Source organism: Pseudozyma hubeiensis (genome assembly GCF_000403515.1).
Source record: "Pseudozyma hubeiensis SY62 DNA, scaffold: PHS51, whole genome shotgun sequence".
Taxonomy (NCBI): Eukaryota; Fungi; Basidiomycota; class Ustilaginomycetes; order Ustilaginales; family Ustilaginaceae; genus Pseudozyma; species Pseudozyma hubeiensis.
Window position 1 is genome coordinate 379963 of NW_012133833.1, and position 10560 is coordinate 390522.

Sequence of the window (10560 nt, forward strand, 5' to 3'; positions counted from 1 at the left end):
TCGTGCTTTGGTCCAGTCTCGTGCTGGCCATCCGTAGGGTCCCTTTTCGTCCAAGAGCAATATACATTTATGCTGGTTGCCTATCGTTTGAAGTGTGCCCGTGTTCTGCTTAAACATTCAGATAAGTCCTCGACGATCACGACTAATTTGAGCAACAAAGACAGTAAGTAGCATTGTATGGAAAGAAGATGCAAGATTAAAGCGACAAAGCAGCTAGATAAATAGGAAAGCTTCTACTCTCGACCCTTGCCGAAACGTTTGACCTTTCCAACAAAACCCGAGAAGAGGCCAGCGCCGATGCCGTAGCCCTTCTCGGTAAAGTACCAGTAAGCGACGTAAGCCAAGAACAGCTGACCGATGGTATAGCCTGCCACGATACCGACACCCTTCCAGCGGAAACCCCAAGTGGCTCCCAACGTAGCAGCAAACTGATCGCCGACCTGGTACTGGCAAAACTCGCATCGGCTGTTGGCGTCAGGGTTGAGCAGCTGGCCTCCCACCGACTCGACCCACTGCAAGGCATACTGACCACACGTCTGGCTGGCAGGTGGATTGAAGATCGCCAAATCCTCCTGACGACATCGAACGGGAAGATCGTGAAGGATGTTGCCTACCATGGAGCGCACGTACCAGTAGAGAGGATTGGCGTAGATGAGCTCCTTCCACGGTTTCGGCAGCGTCGAGATGGGCTTGATGACACCATTGACGATAGCAACAAACGGCAGCAAGAAGGGTAGCAGATTGGCTGCAGTCACGGGTGTAGGGCAAGCTGCGGCAAGCGCCAACGAGAAGAACATCTCGTAGCACGTCACAAGGAAGATCATCAGGTACCACATACCTGCCACCGTCGACGGCTGCGTATAGAAGGGCAAGAAAAAGGAAGGCAGGAAGAACAGCACCGACGCAACAAGAGCGATGGGGATCGATACGGCCACGAAAGCTGTCATGAAAGCGATCCACGAGTACGTCTTGGAAGGACCTTCGCGAACCGTGAAGGTGATTCTCATCTCCCAGAACTTGGAGATGATCGAGTTGACCGTGGCGGGGAAGTTGAGGATGACGAGGAAAACGACAAAGACGCGGTACTGCAAGTCGGTGACCGAGTTGCCCAGGTGAGCGAAGCCACCTCCGGCCGCGAAACCAGTGACAATGTTCGAAAAGAGGATGCCGTAGGCAAAGGGTGCGTCTCTCCAGAGATCACGGAACTGACGCTTGGTGCACTCGACAATCTGCGTCTTGAGCGTAGCCGAGTATTCACGCTCGGCGCGCGAGTCCTGAATGACGGGACGACCTGCCCGTTCGGCGTTGATGCTTTCGACTTCTTGACGGAGCGCCTTGGCTTCGGGCGATGCCTTCCATCGCTCAGACCACGGCTTTTGGGACTTTTGTGCAACCACCTCGAGCATGTATTCGGCGACATTAGTGGTCGGAGGGCATGCGGGGGCGCCATTTCGTTCAAAGTACTCTCGTACGCGGTCGGAGCCCTTGGCTCGCTCGTTGCCGATCTGTCCCATGTAGGCTGTCTTTCCACCAGGCTGCAGAAGCAATAGATTGTCGAACGACTCGAAGAGCAAGGCGCTAGGCTGGTGAATGGTGCAGAGAATGGCCTGTCCTTCGCTGGCAAGACGGCGGATGAGTCGGACGATGGAAGCAGCGCCAGCCGAGTCGAGACCAGAGGTGGGCTCGTCCAGGAAGAGAAGCAAGTCAGGCTTGGCAGCGAGCTCAACGGCGATCGTGACTCGCTTCCTGCGCTCTACACCGAGGCCGAAACCAGGAACACCGATGAGCGCATCTTGAAGATCCTCCAGCTCGAGAAGCTCGATTGCACGCTTGGCGTCGGCCAATTTCTGCTCACGCGGAACTTCCGCAGGCTGACGTAGAAGTGCCGAGAACTCGATCGCCTCTCGCACGGTCTGCGATGCAAGATGGATGTCACCTTGGAGGACGAAGCCGGTTCCACGCTGGAATCCTGGTCCGAGAGGTTTGCCGTCGACAAGAATATCACCCGAGAGAGCACCGGCAACCCCTCGCTGCGAAAGCGCAGTGAGTAGCGTTGTCTTACCGGCACCTGAAGCGCCCATCAGCGCCGTGATGGTACCTGGCTTGACGTATCCAGTGATGTCGTCGAGCAGCTTCCGCCCGGTTGGCAACGTGAGCGAGACGTCCTTCCATGTGAAGATGGCCTTTTTGTCGAGTTCATCCGCCGACTTGGCCGAGACTTGCTTGTCAGACCTACTGTTCTTGCCGGAGTCAGTCGGCGAGTTGGCACGAGTGACGCTACCGTTGCTATCGTTCGAACTCGGGTGGTTCGCTGCAATGGCGGCCTTCTCCTCGATGTCATCGTTCGCGGCAGGCTTTGAGGCCGCAAGCTTGGCCTTGGCTGCTTTGGTTCGAGCAAAAACGGTGACGCCACCGCCGGCACCACCAAAGTTCATGATTTCGGCTCCGATGACCGTCGGGATAAGATAAAGCACAGAGAAAGCGATCATGACGCCTACGTTGCGACCAATGTTTGACCTCGAGTATCCGAATGTGGTGGACAGGTAGTCAGCACTGTTGACGACGACCGAGCCGGGTACGCCGCCGGTGAGCGAGCAGGTCTGGTACGCAACGTCTCTGACTTCGCCAAAGGGCACGATCTGTTGCGGTGCGCAATTGATGGGATAGTTGAGCTCGTTCGCCAAGAAGCCTTCAAATGCGTAGCTGATCGGCTGTGCATAGCTGAGCCAAATCAGCCAATTCATCTGGGGCCTGCGAAGAACGTAGCCAACCCAAATGATGAGGACGTTGAGTGCAAGCACCGAGAAGCGGATGGCTTCGTTAAACCCGGGCGAGAAAGCGGCGCACATGCGGTAGAGCGCGGTCAAGGAGTACGAGGAGAGGAAGCAGTAGACGTAAAAGATCCAGAAGGCGCCGCCGTTGCTCCTCAGGTTCGAAAGGAAGTAGATGATGATGGACGAAAGGAAGCATTGCACTAGGAGGAAGGGGATGTCGACCAGAGCTCGCGCCAGAACCACCGCTGAGGGCCGGTAGAAGGCAAACTGCTGATGTCTGCTAAGCATAGGTCGACCGGCGACGGCTTCGAAGGACTCGGAAAGCTGAAGCCAACCGTTGAACAAACAGGCGAAAAGCAGGATACCGCCGCGAGTGAAGACACCCTCGGAGTCGAACGGCTGCTTGTAGAAGAGCGACGAGATCATGAAAGAGACCGAGATGATGGTGAAGAGCTTGACGTAGAGATCGCCTCTTGCGCCCCACTTGATGAGAAGCTGTCGCCAGATGCAGCTAAGGATCTGATCCCAGAAGCTGACCGTGTAGCTGGATCCCTTGCTGACACCCTTGCGCTTTTCGGAGCGGACGGTCTGCTTGAGCTGGTCGGCTTGCTCTGACTGAGCCAAATGTTGCTCGTAGGACTCCATCTCGCCTTCGAGCTGTCGATAGAGGCTGCTGGACCTCCATACACGTTCGCGATCTTCGGCCGTCTTGGGTGCACGGTCCCTCATGCCAGGACGGAAGACGACTTGGTTGACGTCGGTGAGGGCCGTGACGAAATCGGCAGTGGTCTGACGGTCAGGCGTATCGTAGCCGAGCTCGTAGAAGTAAGAACGAGCAAGCTTACGTGGACCGTAATAGATGCATCGGCCCTGATCAATGACGGCGACACGGTCGAAGAGATCAAAGATGCTTTCAGAGACTTGGTATAGGGTAGCGATGGTGGAGCGCTGAGCAAGGTCGGTGATGATGCGAAGAGAGCGTGCATAGTCAAGCGCGGTGGAGGCATCGAGACCCCGTGTGGAATTATCCCAGGCAATGACACTGGCGCGGGTGGCGAGAGCCTCGGAGATGGTTGTTCGCTTTCGCTCGCCTCCAGATACTCCGCGAACGGCTTGGTCGCCGACGATGGTGTCGCGGACATGGGTCATGCCAAACATCTTGAGCATGACATCGATGCAAGTCTCGATGAACTGCTGGCGAGACTCGCCCTTGAGTCGGCGTGATCGATGAGGAACTTTGTTCTTGAGGGCAAACTCAAGCGTCTGACCGACGGTGAGGGTGGGGAAGTGGACGTCCTCCTCGTCGACAAAAACGACCTCACCTCGGTACTTGCGATTGATCTCGTCGGGAGAGAGACCTCCATAAAGGATCTTGCCTGAAGCAGAGACGTTGGTATGGTTCTTGGAGGTGATGGCACGGAGCACGGTGGAGCAACCGGAGCCTGGTCGACCGAGGACGAGGAGCATCTCGCTTGGCTTGAGAATGCCACTTGAGCTGTGGAGAAGGGTGGTGGTGGGCATGTTGCGGGGGGCAAAGAGATTGGAGAGCGGTGGAATCAGAGTGGTGAGGACGCCGATGGGATCTCTCCAGGCGGTGTTGGAGATGGCGATGGGCAGGGTCTTTACAAAGATGCCGCCTCCGCCAGAGCCAGGAGCAGTGATGGAGATGTCCCTCCAAAGCATTCCAACAGGCTTTCCATCGTCGATGCCCTCGTCCTTGGCCTGTGCACTGCGTGTCAAAAGCCATTTGCCAAGATCGAAGTCGTTCTCGTAGGCGTCTTCAGAAGGGACGTTTTCGAGATCGAGTTCATTCTCGTTGATCTTTGGCTGCTTCTTGCGGTCGCCGCCGCTAAGAGCACGGCCGATCGCAGAGCCGCCACGGAGACCAGAGGATGATGCGGACGCGCCGACACTGGTCGCAGAGCCGCGTGATGATTGTCGTGCGAGCTGGAAGTCCTGCATGGCTTGGTCGACGTTGACATGCTCGCCATGTTCTGGTTCACCCCATGTACCGGTACTGGTGACACGATCAAGGGGAGCTGCGCTGGTGTTTTGCACTGTCTCGGCCTCCTTCATCTCGCGAGGAGGCACGATGGGCGCCTGCTGTGATGCGGACGCCATGGTTGGCGGTATTCAACCGTGTCAACTCGAACCTTTCTTTGTTGAATGGATAAAGGGCCGGGTTCGGCGCGCTGGACTGATCTGCCAACGTCTGGATTGACGATGGGCAGGATGCGAAATTAGATCCGACGATAAGACAGTCTTCGCTGGATGCTGAAGGAGGGGATGTGAAGGTGAAAGGTGAAAGCGAAGGTTGACCACGGGTGGGACGAATATGACGGTGAGTTATACCAGCACCCAAGTTGCCGGGAAGATCTGTGGACTGCGTCTAAACTCCGTCTGAGGTCGAAATGTGGAAAAACATGCAGACTGCTCTGCCAACACTGCGAATGGAGAGCGAGGAGTTGCGACTCGTAGGAGCAGGACACGAAGGATTTGCACTGTACAGGTGATGCAGCGGCGCTTCGGTGACCATGATTATTTATTTGCCTTACGGTTTTGCACCTGGTGCCGCTTCGGCAAAGCAAATGCCATGAGAAAACTTTGTGGCTCGATAAGGCGATCTCTCTCTCGGGATAGTGTGGAGGATGCAGCCCTGCTATGAAAGTTTTTTCGCCAGACTTATCGCACTGTTGAACGGCGATTACCCGGCAGCACGTTGGGACGGACATGAAATTGACCGCGCTTCTTGCAAGCGCCGCCTTGCTACACATTGTCGGTATGCCATCCCCTTACAGTACTTTTCGCTTGCCAGCTCGAGTCAACCCTCCACTAGCCCTTGGGCTTCTGACGAAATGTCGGAACCGGATGTCCATTCACTGCGCGTTTCCACAGCGCTGAACGATTGCTGTTCCGTGGAGGAGCTCCTGGCTACTTCGAGTCATTGCCAGTCCGCAAGTGACTCGATGTCACCCGACTTCCGGGACTTCCTCTGGCCTCTAATTAGCACTGGTTGGGATGCACAAAGCACTTTGGAGACTCTCACTTTGTAGCAACCGGTAGCAACTTCTGGATAGTGGGCAGGTACGGCGAGCTACGAAGTCAAACCCCCTCCACTTGTTCCAAGTTTAAGCCTGCCTCTTCGGAGCGGCTGTGGGACATCGCGCCAAGGCCTTCGTTTTCTCAAACACCGTGGAACGGCGAATTTCCAAATGGGATTTTGATGTTTCTTTTCTCACGCTGGTATAGTGCCTCAAGATTTGCTGACTGCATGACATCACAGCGGTTCCGGGATCGACAAGACCCTTTTGTTCCACGGATGTGCCTTGTTTGATGCTTCCGTTCCGGCACACCTAAGATGCTGCTTGTGCTTTGTCGGGCCGCAAACTTTAACTTGTTTGATGCCGCGGAGAGACCGAACTCAGCATAAGCGGCAACCTCTGTACCTTGTTCGTTGCCGAAAGGATTGCGTGCCGGATGCAAGCCACACAATTGCTCAACGGCAATGCAAATCTAGCAGCCAGGGTGTATTTTGCCAGCTGCGATGTCGGTCTTGTTCTGTACGGTCAGAATGATGTGATCGCGGCTACCATAAGAGCTTACTCGACTACGGCTACTTTCGCCTACACATGCGACAGATCACATGCTCCGTCACTACCGCATGTTGTTCTGAGTCCGGTTATAAGCTCTTCCCGAAGTATGCAACCCGAAAGGCGACGAGCACTAGGCGGCAAGTGCTATCCGTCTTATCGATTGCCTGTGCGGAAACGGAAGCGTTCACGCACTCAGTCTCAGATTTTGACAAATGCATTCAGCGGTACCGACACCGGCTCGTCTATGCTGTAGAGCACTCGTTCACCCACCCACCGTACGTTGCGCTGACCGTGATTTCCTGACGCAATGTCAGCAAAAGGTGCGAGCCTCAGAATCGCGATCGGCGTTGAGCCAGCCAGATGATCGGCGGTTAGCCTTGGTAGACAGTCCTTTGCCTTTCACTTCGTCAGTCACAACAACAGAAGCAGGCTGCTGCTAGCTGGTCGAAACTGATCGTCGTTCGACAGGCTGCCAGCCAATCTTTTTTTACACACCAGCCAAAAAAGAAATCAAAAAGAAATGACAAAAATCGTGTCTTAAAACGAGAGGGAAATTCTGGGCTTGAGCTGACGTTTGAGAGCAAGCATGCGAACTATTCTTTGGGTCTTTCAATTGAAAAAGTCTCTGATTGAGGTATGGATCTGAATCTCAATGATCAGTTGATGTCGTTGAGGAGCATAGCAGCCACCTTGTTGCCTTTGCTGCTCTCATCACACGAGAGGTTCTATTACCGAGGGTTGCCGTCAATCCTTCAAAAACGATACTCCACACCTGCGCGCCTCAGCTGGTTCTTCTCGGCCAAATGGCGCACAAATTGGCCGAGCTTGCCGAAGCAATCCGCCCGCGCCCAACGCCGGTACAGTCAGCTCCCCCAAGCCTGCAGCTGCACTCTTGTCCGGTAATGTTGCAGCTGGAGCGTGCACACTCAGCCTACACATCACCCCGCACGTCGGCAATCTCTGCGAGCTTGTTCGCCGCCAAGTGGTCGAGCCAAGAACACATTCTCACCTTCCGCTTTCTTCCTACACTACCAGCAACTCGACGACGCGAAAGCATCTCTGCTCGATCTCGCACCGCTCTCACCACTTCCCTGCTCTCAGAATTTTCTAGCAACCATGTCGATGACAATCGAGGACTGCTCTGCTGCTCGACAGGCACGACCTGTTCCTGATACGCCTACCAATGTGCTCCAGCAGCTTAGCATGAAGGGCAAGGTCGTCGTCGTCACAGGCGCAAGCGATGGTCTTGGATATGCGGCCATCGAGGCCGTCGCTGAAGCTGGCGCCGATGTTGCTCTCTGGTACAACTCGAACGACGTAGCCATCCAGAAAGCCCAGGAGCTCGCAAAAGCACACTCGATTCGAGCAAAGGCGTACCAGTGCGAGGTCTCGAAAGTCGACAAGGTTCGCTCCACCATTGAACAGGTTGTCGCCGACTTTGGCCGTATAGACGTCTTTGTCGCCAACGCCGGCATGGCCATCTCCAAACCCATCCTCGAGCAGACCGTCGACGAGTATAAGCGTCAGATGGAAGTCAACGTCGACGGCGTCTTCTACTGTGCCAAATACGTAGGCGAGGTCTTCAAGCGACAGGGCAAGGGCAACCTCATCATCACTTCGAGCATGTCCGCTCACATTGTCAACGTTCCCGTCGATCAGCCCGTCTACAACTCGACCAAGGCCGCCGTCACTCACATGGGCAAGTCGCTGGCTAGAGAGTGGAGGGATTTTGCACGCGTCAACATCGTCAGTCCGGGCTTCTTCGACACCAAGCTCGGTGCCAGTCCGCGCGTGGTCAACGAGGCCTATCGCATGTCGGCGCTCGGCAGACAAGGCCACGTCAAGGAAATCAAGGGCCTCTTCCTCTACCTTGCCAGCGACGCTTCATCCTATCAAACAGGCAGCGACACTCTCATCGACGGCGGTTACACGCTTCCTTGAGATTCTCACCTCGCATCGTCTGTAATGCTCTATTCCGACCTTGAAAGAAGACAAGCACATTGTACGTCACAGCATCATCATCAGACAAGTGTGTGCCGTCTGGATTCGGACCCAACGAACGTCCGTGGCCCGGATCCCACGGGCGGAGCCGTGTGAAATCATCTCGATGTAGCAGCATCTTCTTCGGCAGCCAGCCGGATCTTCCATGATAGCTTGTATGTCTTGAGTGCATCCGCAAAAGAACTAAGCGGCTCGGTCGGCACATCCTCTCCACCCTTCATCTCGGCAATTCCTGGCTGCGTAGCTCGTGTCAAGCACTCGAACTCGCTCAGGAAGGGATCGTCCTTGATCTTTATGATCTCTTCCTCTGCCTGGCCTGGGCGTCGTATCGCCAATGTTGAGACTGGATCGTACGCATTGCGTACTCGTAGGATCCATCCATCAGCGAGCACCTCGATCTCTGTGTCGTATGTGGTGCCTGTGCAAACATTTGTGGCGTGTCGTCAGTATGCTTTCCGCCTGGAGCGGCTCTGACCTGGGTCAATGCTTACCGTGCAGAGTGATGCCGTGCGTAAGGGACCCGATCGTGCCCTGTCGGAGGCGCGCGGAGCCGTTTAGGAATCTCGGTGTCAGCATCGTCTCGTACAGCATGTTTGACGGCTTCGATTTGCTATGCTCACCTTTTCATGCTTCCAAAAGGCGCTCGTGATCCTTGGTACTCTCTCTTCAGATGGTATCACAGACTCGTCGAATCCAAGTTTTGATAGCGTTCCCACTGTCTCGTTGTGCGTGACGGTGGTTGCTTTGACAGTGTCTAGCAATGCCTCGTTCTCTTCACCAGCGAGAAATCGGATCAGGTCGATAAAGTGCGTAGCCTGCTCTACCACCGGTCCGCAGGATCGCGACTTGTTCCACCAATCTAGCTTGCGGGCGTGCTCGTAGGCCATGAAGTACCTTGCATTGATGCATGTAGGTGTCAGACCATTGACCTTCAGCGTCTCGCGGATCTTGAGGATCGCCTTGTTGTATCGCAGCATGTATCCGACGCTGCATAAGCTTGACGTGGCTTCGAATCGTCGAGCGACCTCGTCACCGTCGTTGTCCACAAATGGATTGACAGCCGCTACAGGCTTCTCGACAAGGTATGCTCTTGCTTGGGGCAGGTGCTCCAGCATCTCGACATCAGCCCTCTTGCCTTGTTCCAGCGTGCCCCTAAAGTGCGGCGGGCAGCCCAGGATCACCAGGTCGACGTCTTGCTCGCCCTTTGTGGCCAGATACGAGGCGGCCTCTGCAATGCTTGCGCACACTGCGGTAGGTCCCCAGGCTGATCTGCAGCCAATATCTACTGACGCTTGCTTCGCTCTGATCCGCTGAACAGCACGTTCAACGCTTGGATCTACCAGAACGAGGAAGCGAAGGGCAATAGTGCTGTCTTTGAAGATATGTTCTAGCCTTGCCGAATGGTTCCATGGACCTTCGGGCGAGCCTGAAGCAGCAAGAAATGGGGCCACAAACTCAGCACTTGTCAGCGCTTTGCATCTTCGATTGATTGAACCTGTTTGCAGACTCACCAAAGTTGATCTCGCCTGCACCGATGACAACCACGTTGTATGTGCTTGACATTGCGCAGGTGTTATAACGGTGTGCCAAGTCAGCTACGATGAATTGGTCGCGCAGTTTCTGTTCTTCCAAAGCAAAAGAATGTGGGACAAGAGTTGTGCGGGGATTGGCCGCAGTTAGATTATACGTGCAGAAGGTGTCAACAAAAGAAGCTCAAAGACCGCGGCTGCTAGGCTTCACAGAACACTGTTCTTGAAAGTCAGCAACGAGCCGTCGGCAACTTAGGACACCGAGAGCGGAACTTTGATTGTCCATACTGACAACATCATGCTGCAGGATACCAACCGCAGCGTTCTTCTCTTGACCACCCAGCTTCTCGCCTATTGCCAGTCTTGACTTATCTCAACCTTGGCTCTCTGTGCTTGTCTGGCTTGGAGTTCCGAGCTAGGGTTAGGGGTTAGGGGTTCCATTTACGGTGGTCATTGGGGTGGTCGCTTGGACGCGGTGTGAAATACAAAAAGAAATTCAAGCCTGAGACACGTCTGTATTCACCTGAGGGACAGTCTGCTTCAGAAAAAGTTGAATTTTGTAGTGAGCGGGAGGACGGTTAGCTTCAAAATGGAGGACGGTCCATTAGGGTTAGGGTTAGGGTTAGGGTTAGGGTTAGGGTTAGGGTTAGGGTTAGGGTTAGG

General features: G+C 54.9%; 4 protein-coding genes across 4 annotated transcripts; 2 read left to right on the forward strand and 2 right to left on the reverse strand.

The window, feature by feature from the left end:
• Positions 1-233: 233 nt before the first annotated feature.
• Positions 234-4850, reverse strand: PHSY_005586 (hypothetical protein; the record flags this gene model as incomplete). The annotated part of the gene is made up of 1 exon (XM_012336195.1): positions 234-4850. The coding sequence occupies one exon, from the start codon at positions 4848-4850 to the stop codon at positions 234-236; it is 4617 nt and encodes a 1538-aa protein (XP_012191585.1).
• Positions 4851-6403: 1553 nt separating this feature from the next.
• On the forward strand, positions 6404-6670 carry PHSY_005587 (hypothetical protein; the record flags this gene model as incomplete). Its single annotated transcript, XM_012336196.1, has 1 exon — positions 6404-6670. One exon carries the CDS (start codon positions 6404-6406, stop codon positions 6668-6670), a length of 267 nt encoding a protein of 88 aa, XP_012191586.1.
• An 819-nt stretch (positions 6671-7489) lies between these two features.
• Positions 7490-8308, forward strand: PHSY_005588 (hypothetical protein; the record flags this gene model as incomplete). Its single annotated transcript, XM_012336197.1, has 1 exon — positions 7490-8308. The coding sequence occupies one exon, from the start codon at positions 7490-7492 to the stop codon at positions 8306-8308; it is 819 nt and encodes a 272-aa protein (XP_012191587.1).
• Positions 8309-8466: 158 nt separating this feature from the next.
• On the reverse strand, positions 8467-9931 carry PHSY_005589 (NAD binding dehydrogenase; the record flags this gene model as incomplete). The annotated part of the gene is made up of 4 exons (XM_012336198.1): positions 8467-8786; positions 8860-8899; positions 8989-9794; positions 9880-9931. 4 exons carry the CDS (start codon positions 9929-9931, stop codon positions 8467-8469), a joined length of 1218 nt encoding a protein of 405 aa, XP_012191588.1.
• Positions 9932-10560: the final 629 nt, after the last annotated feature.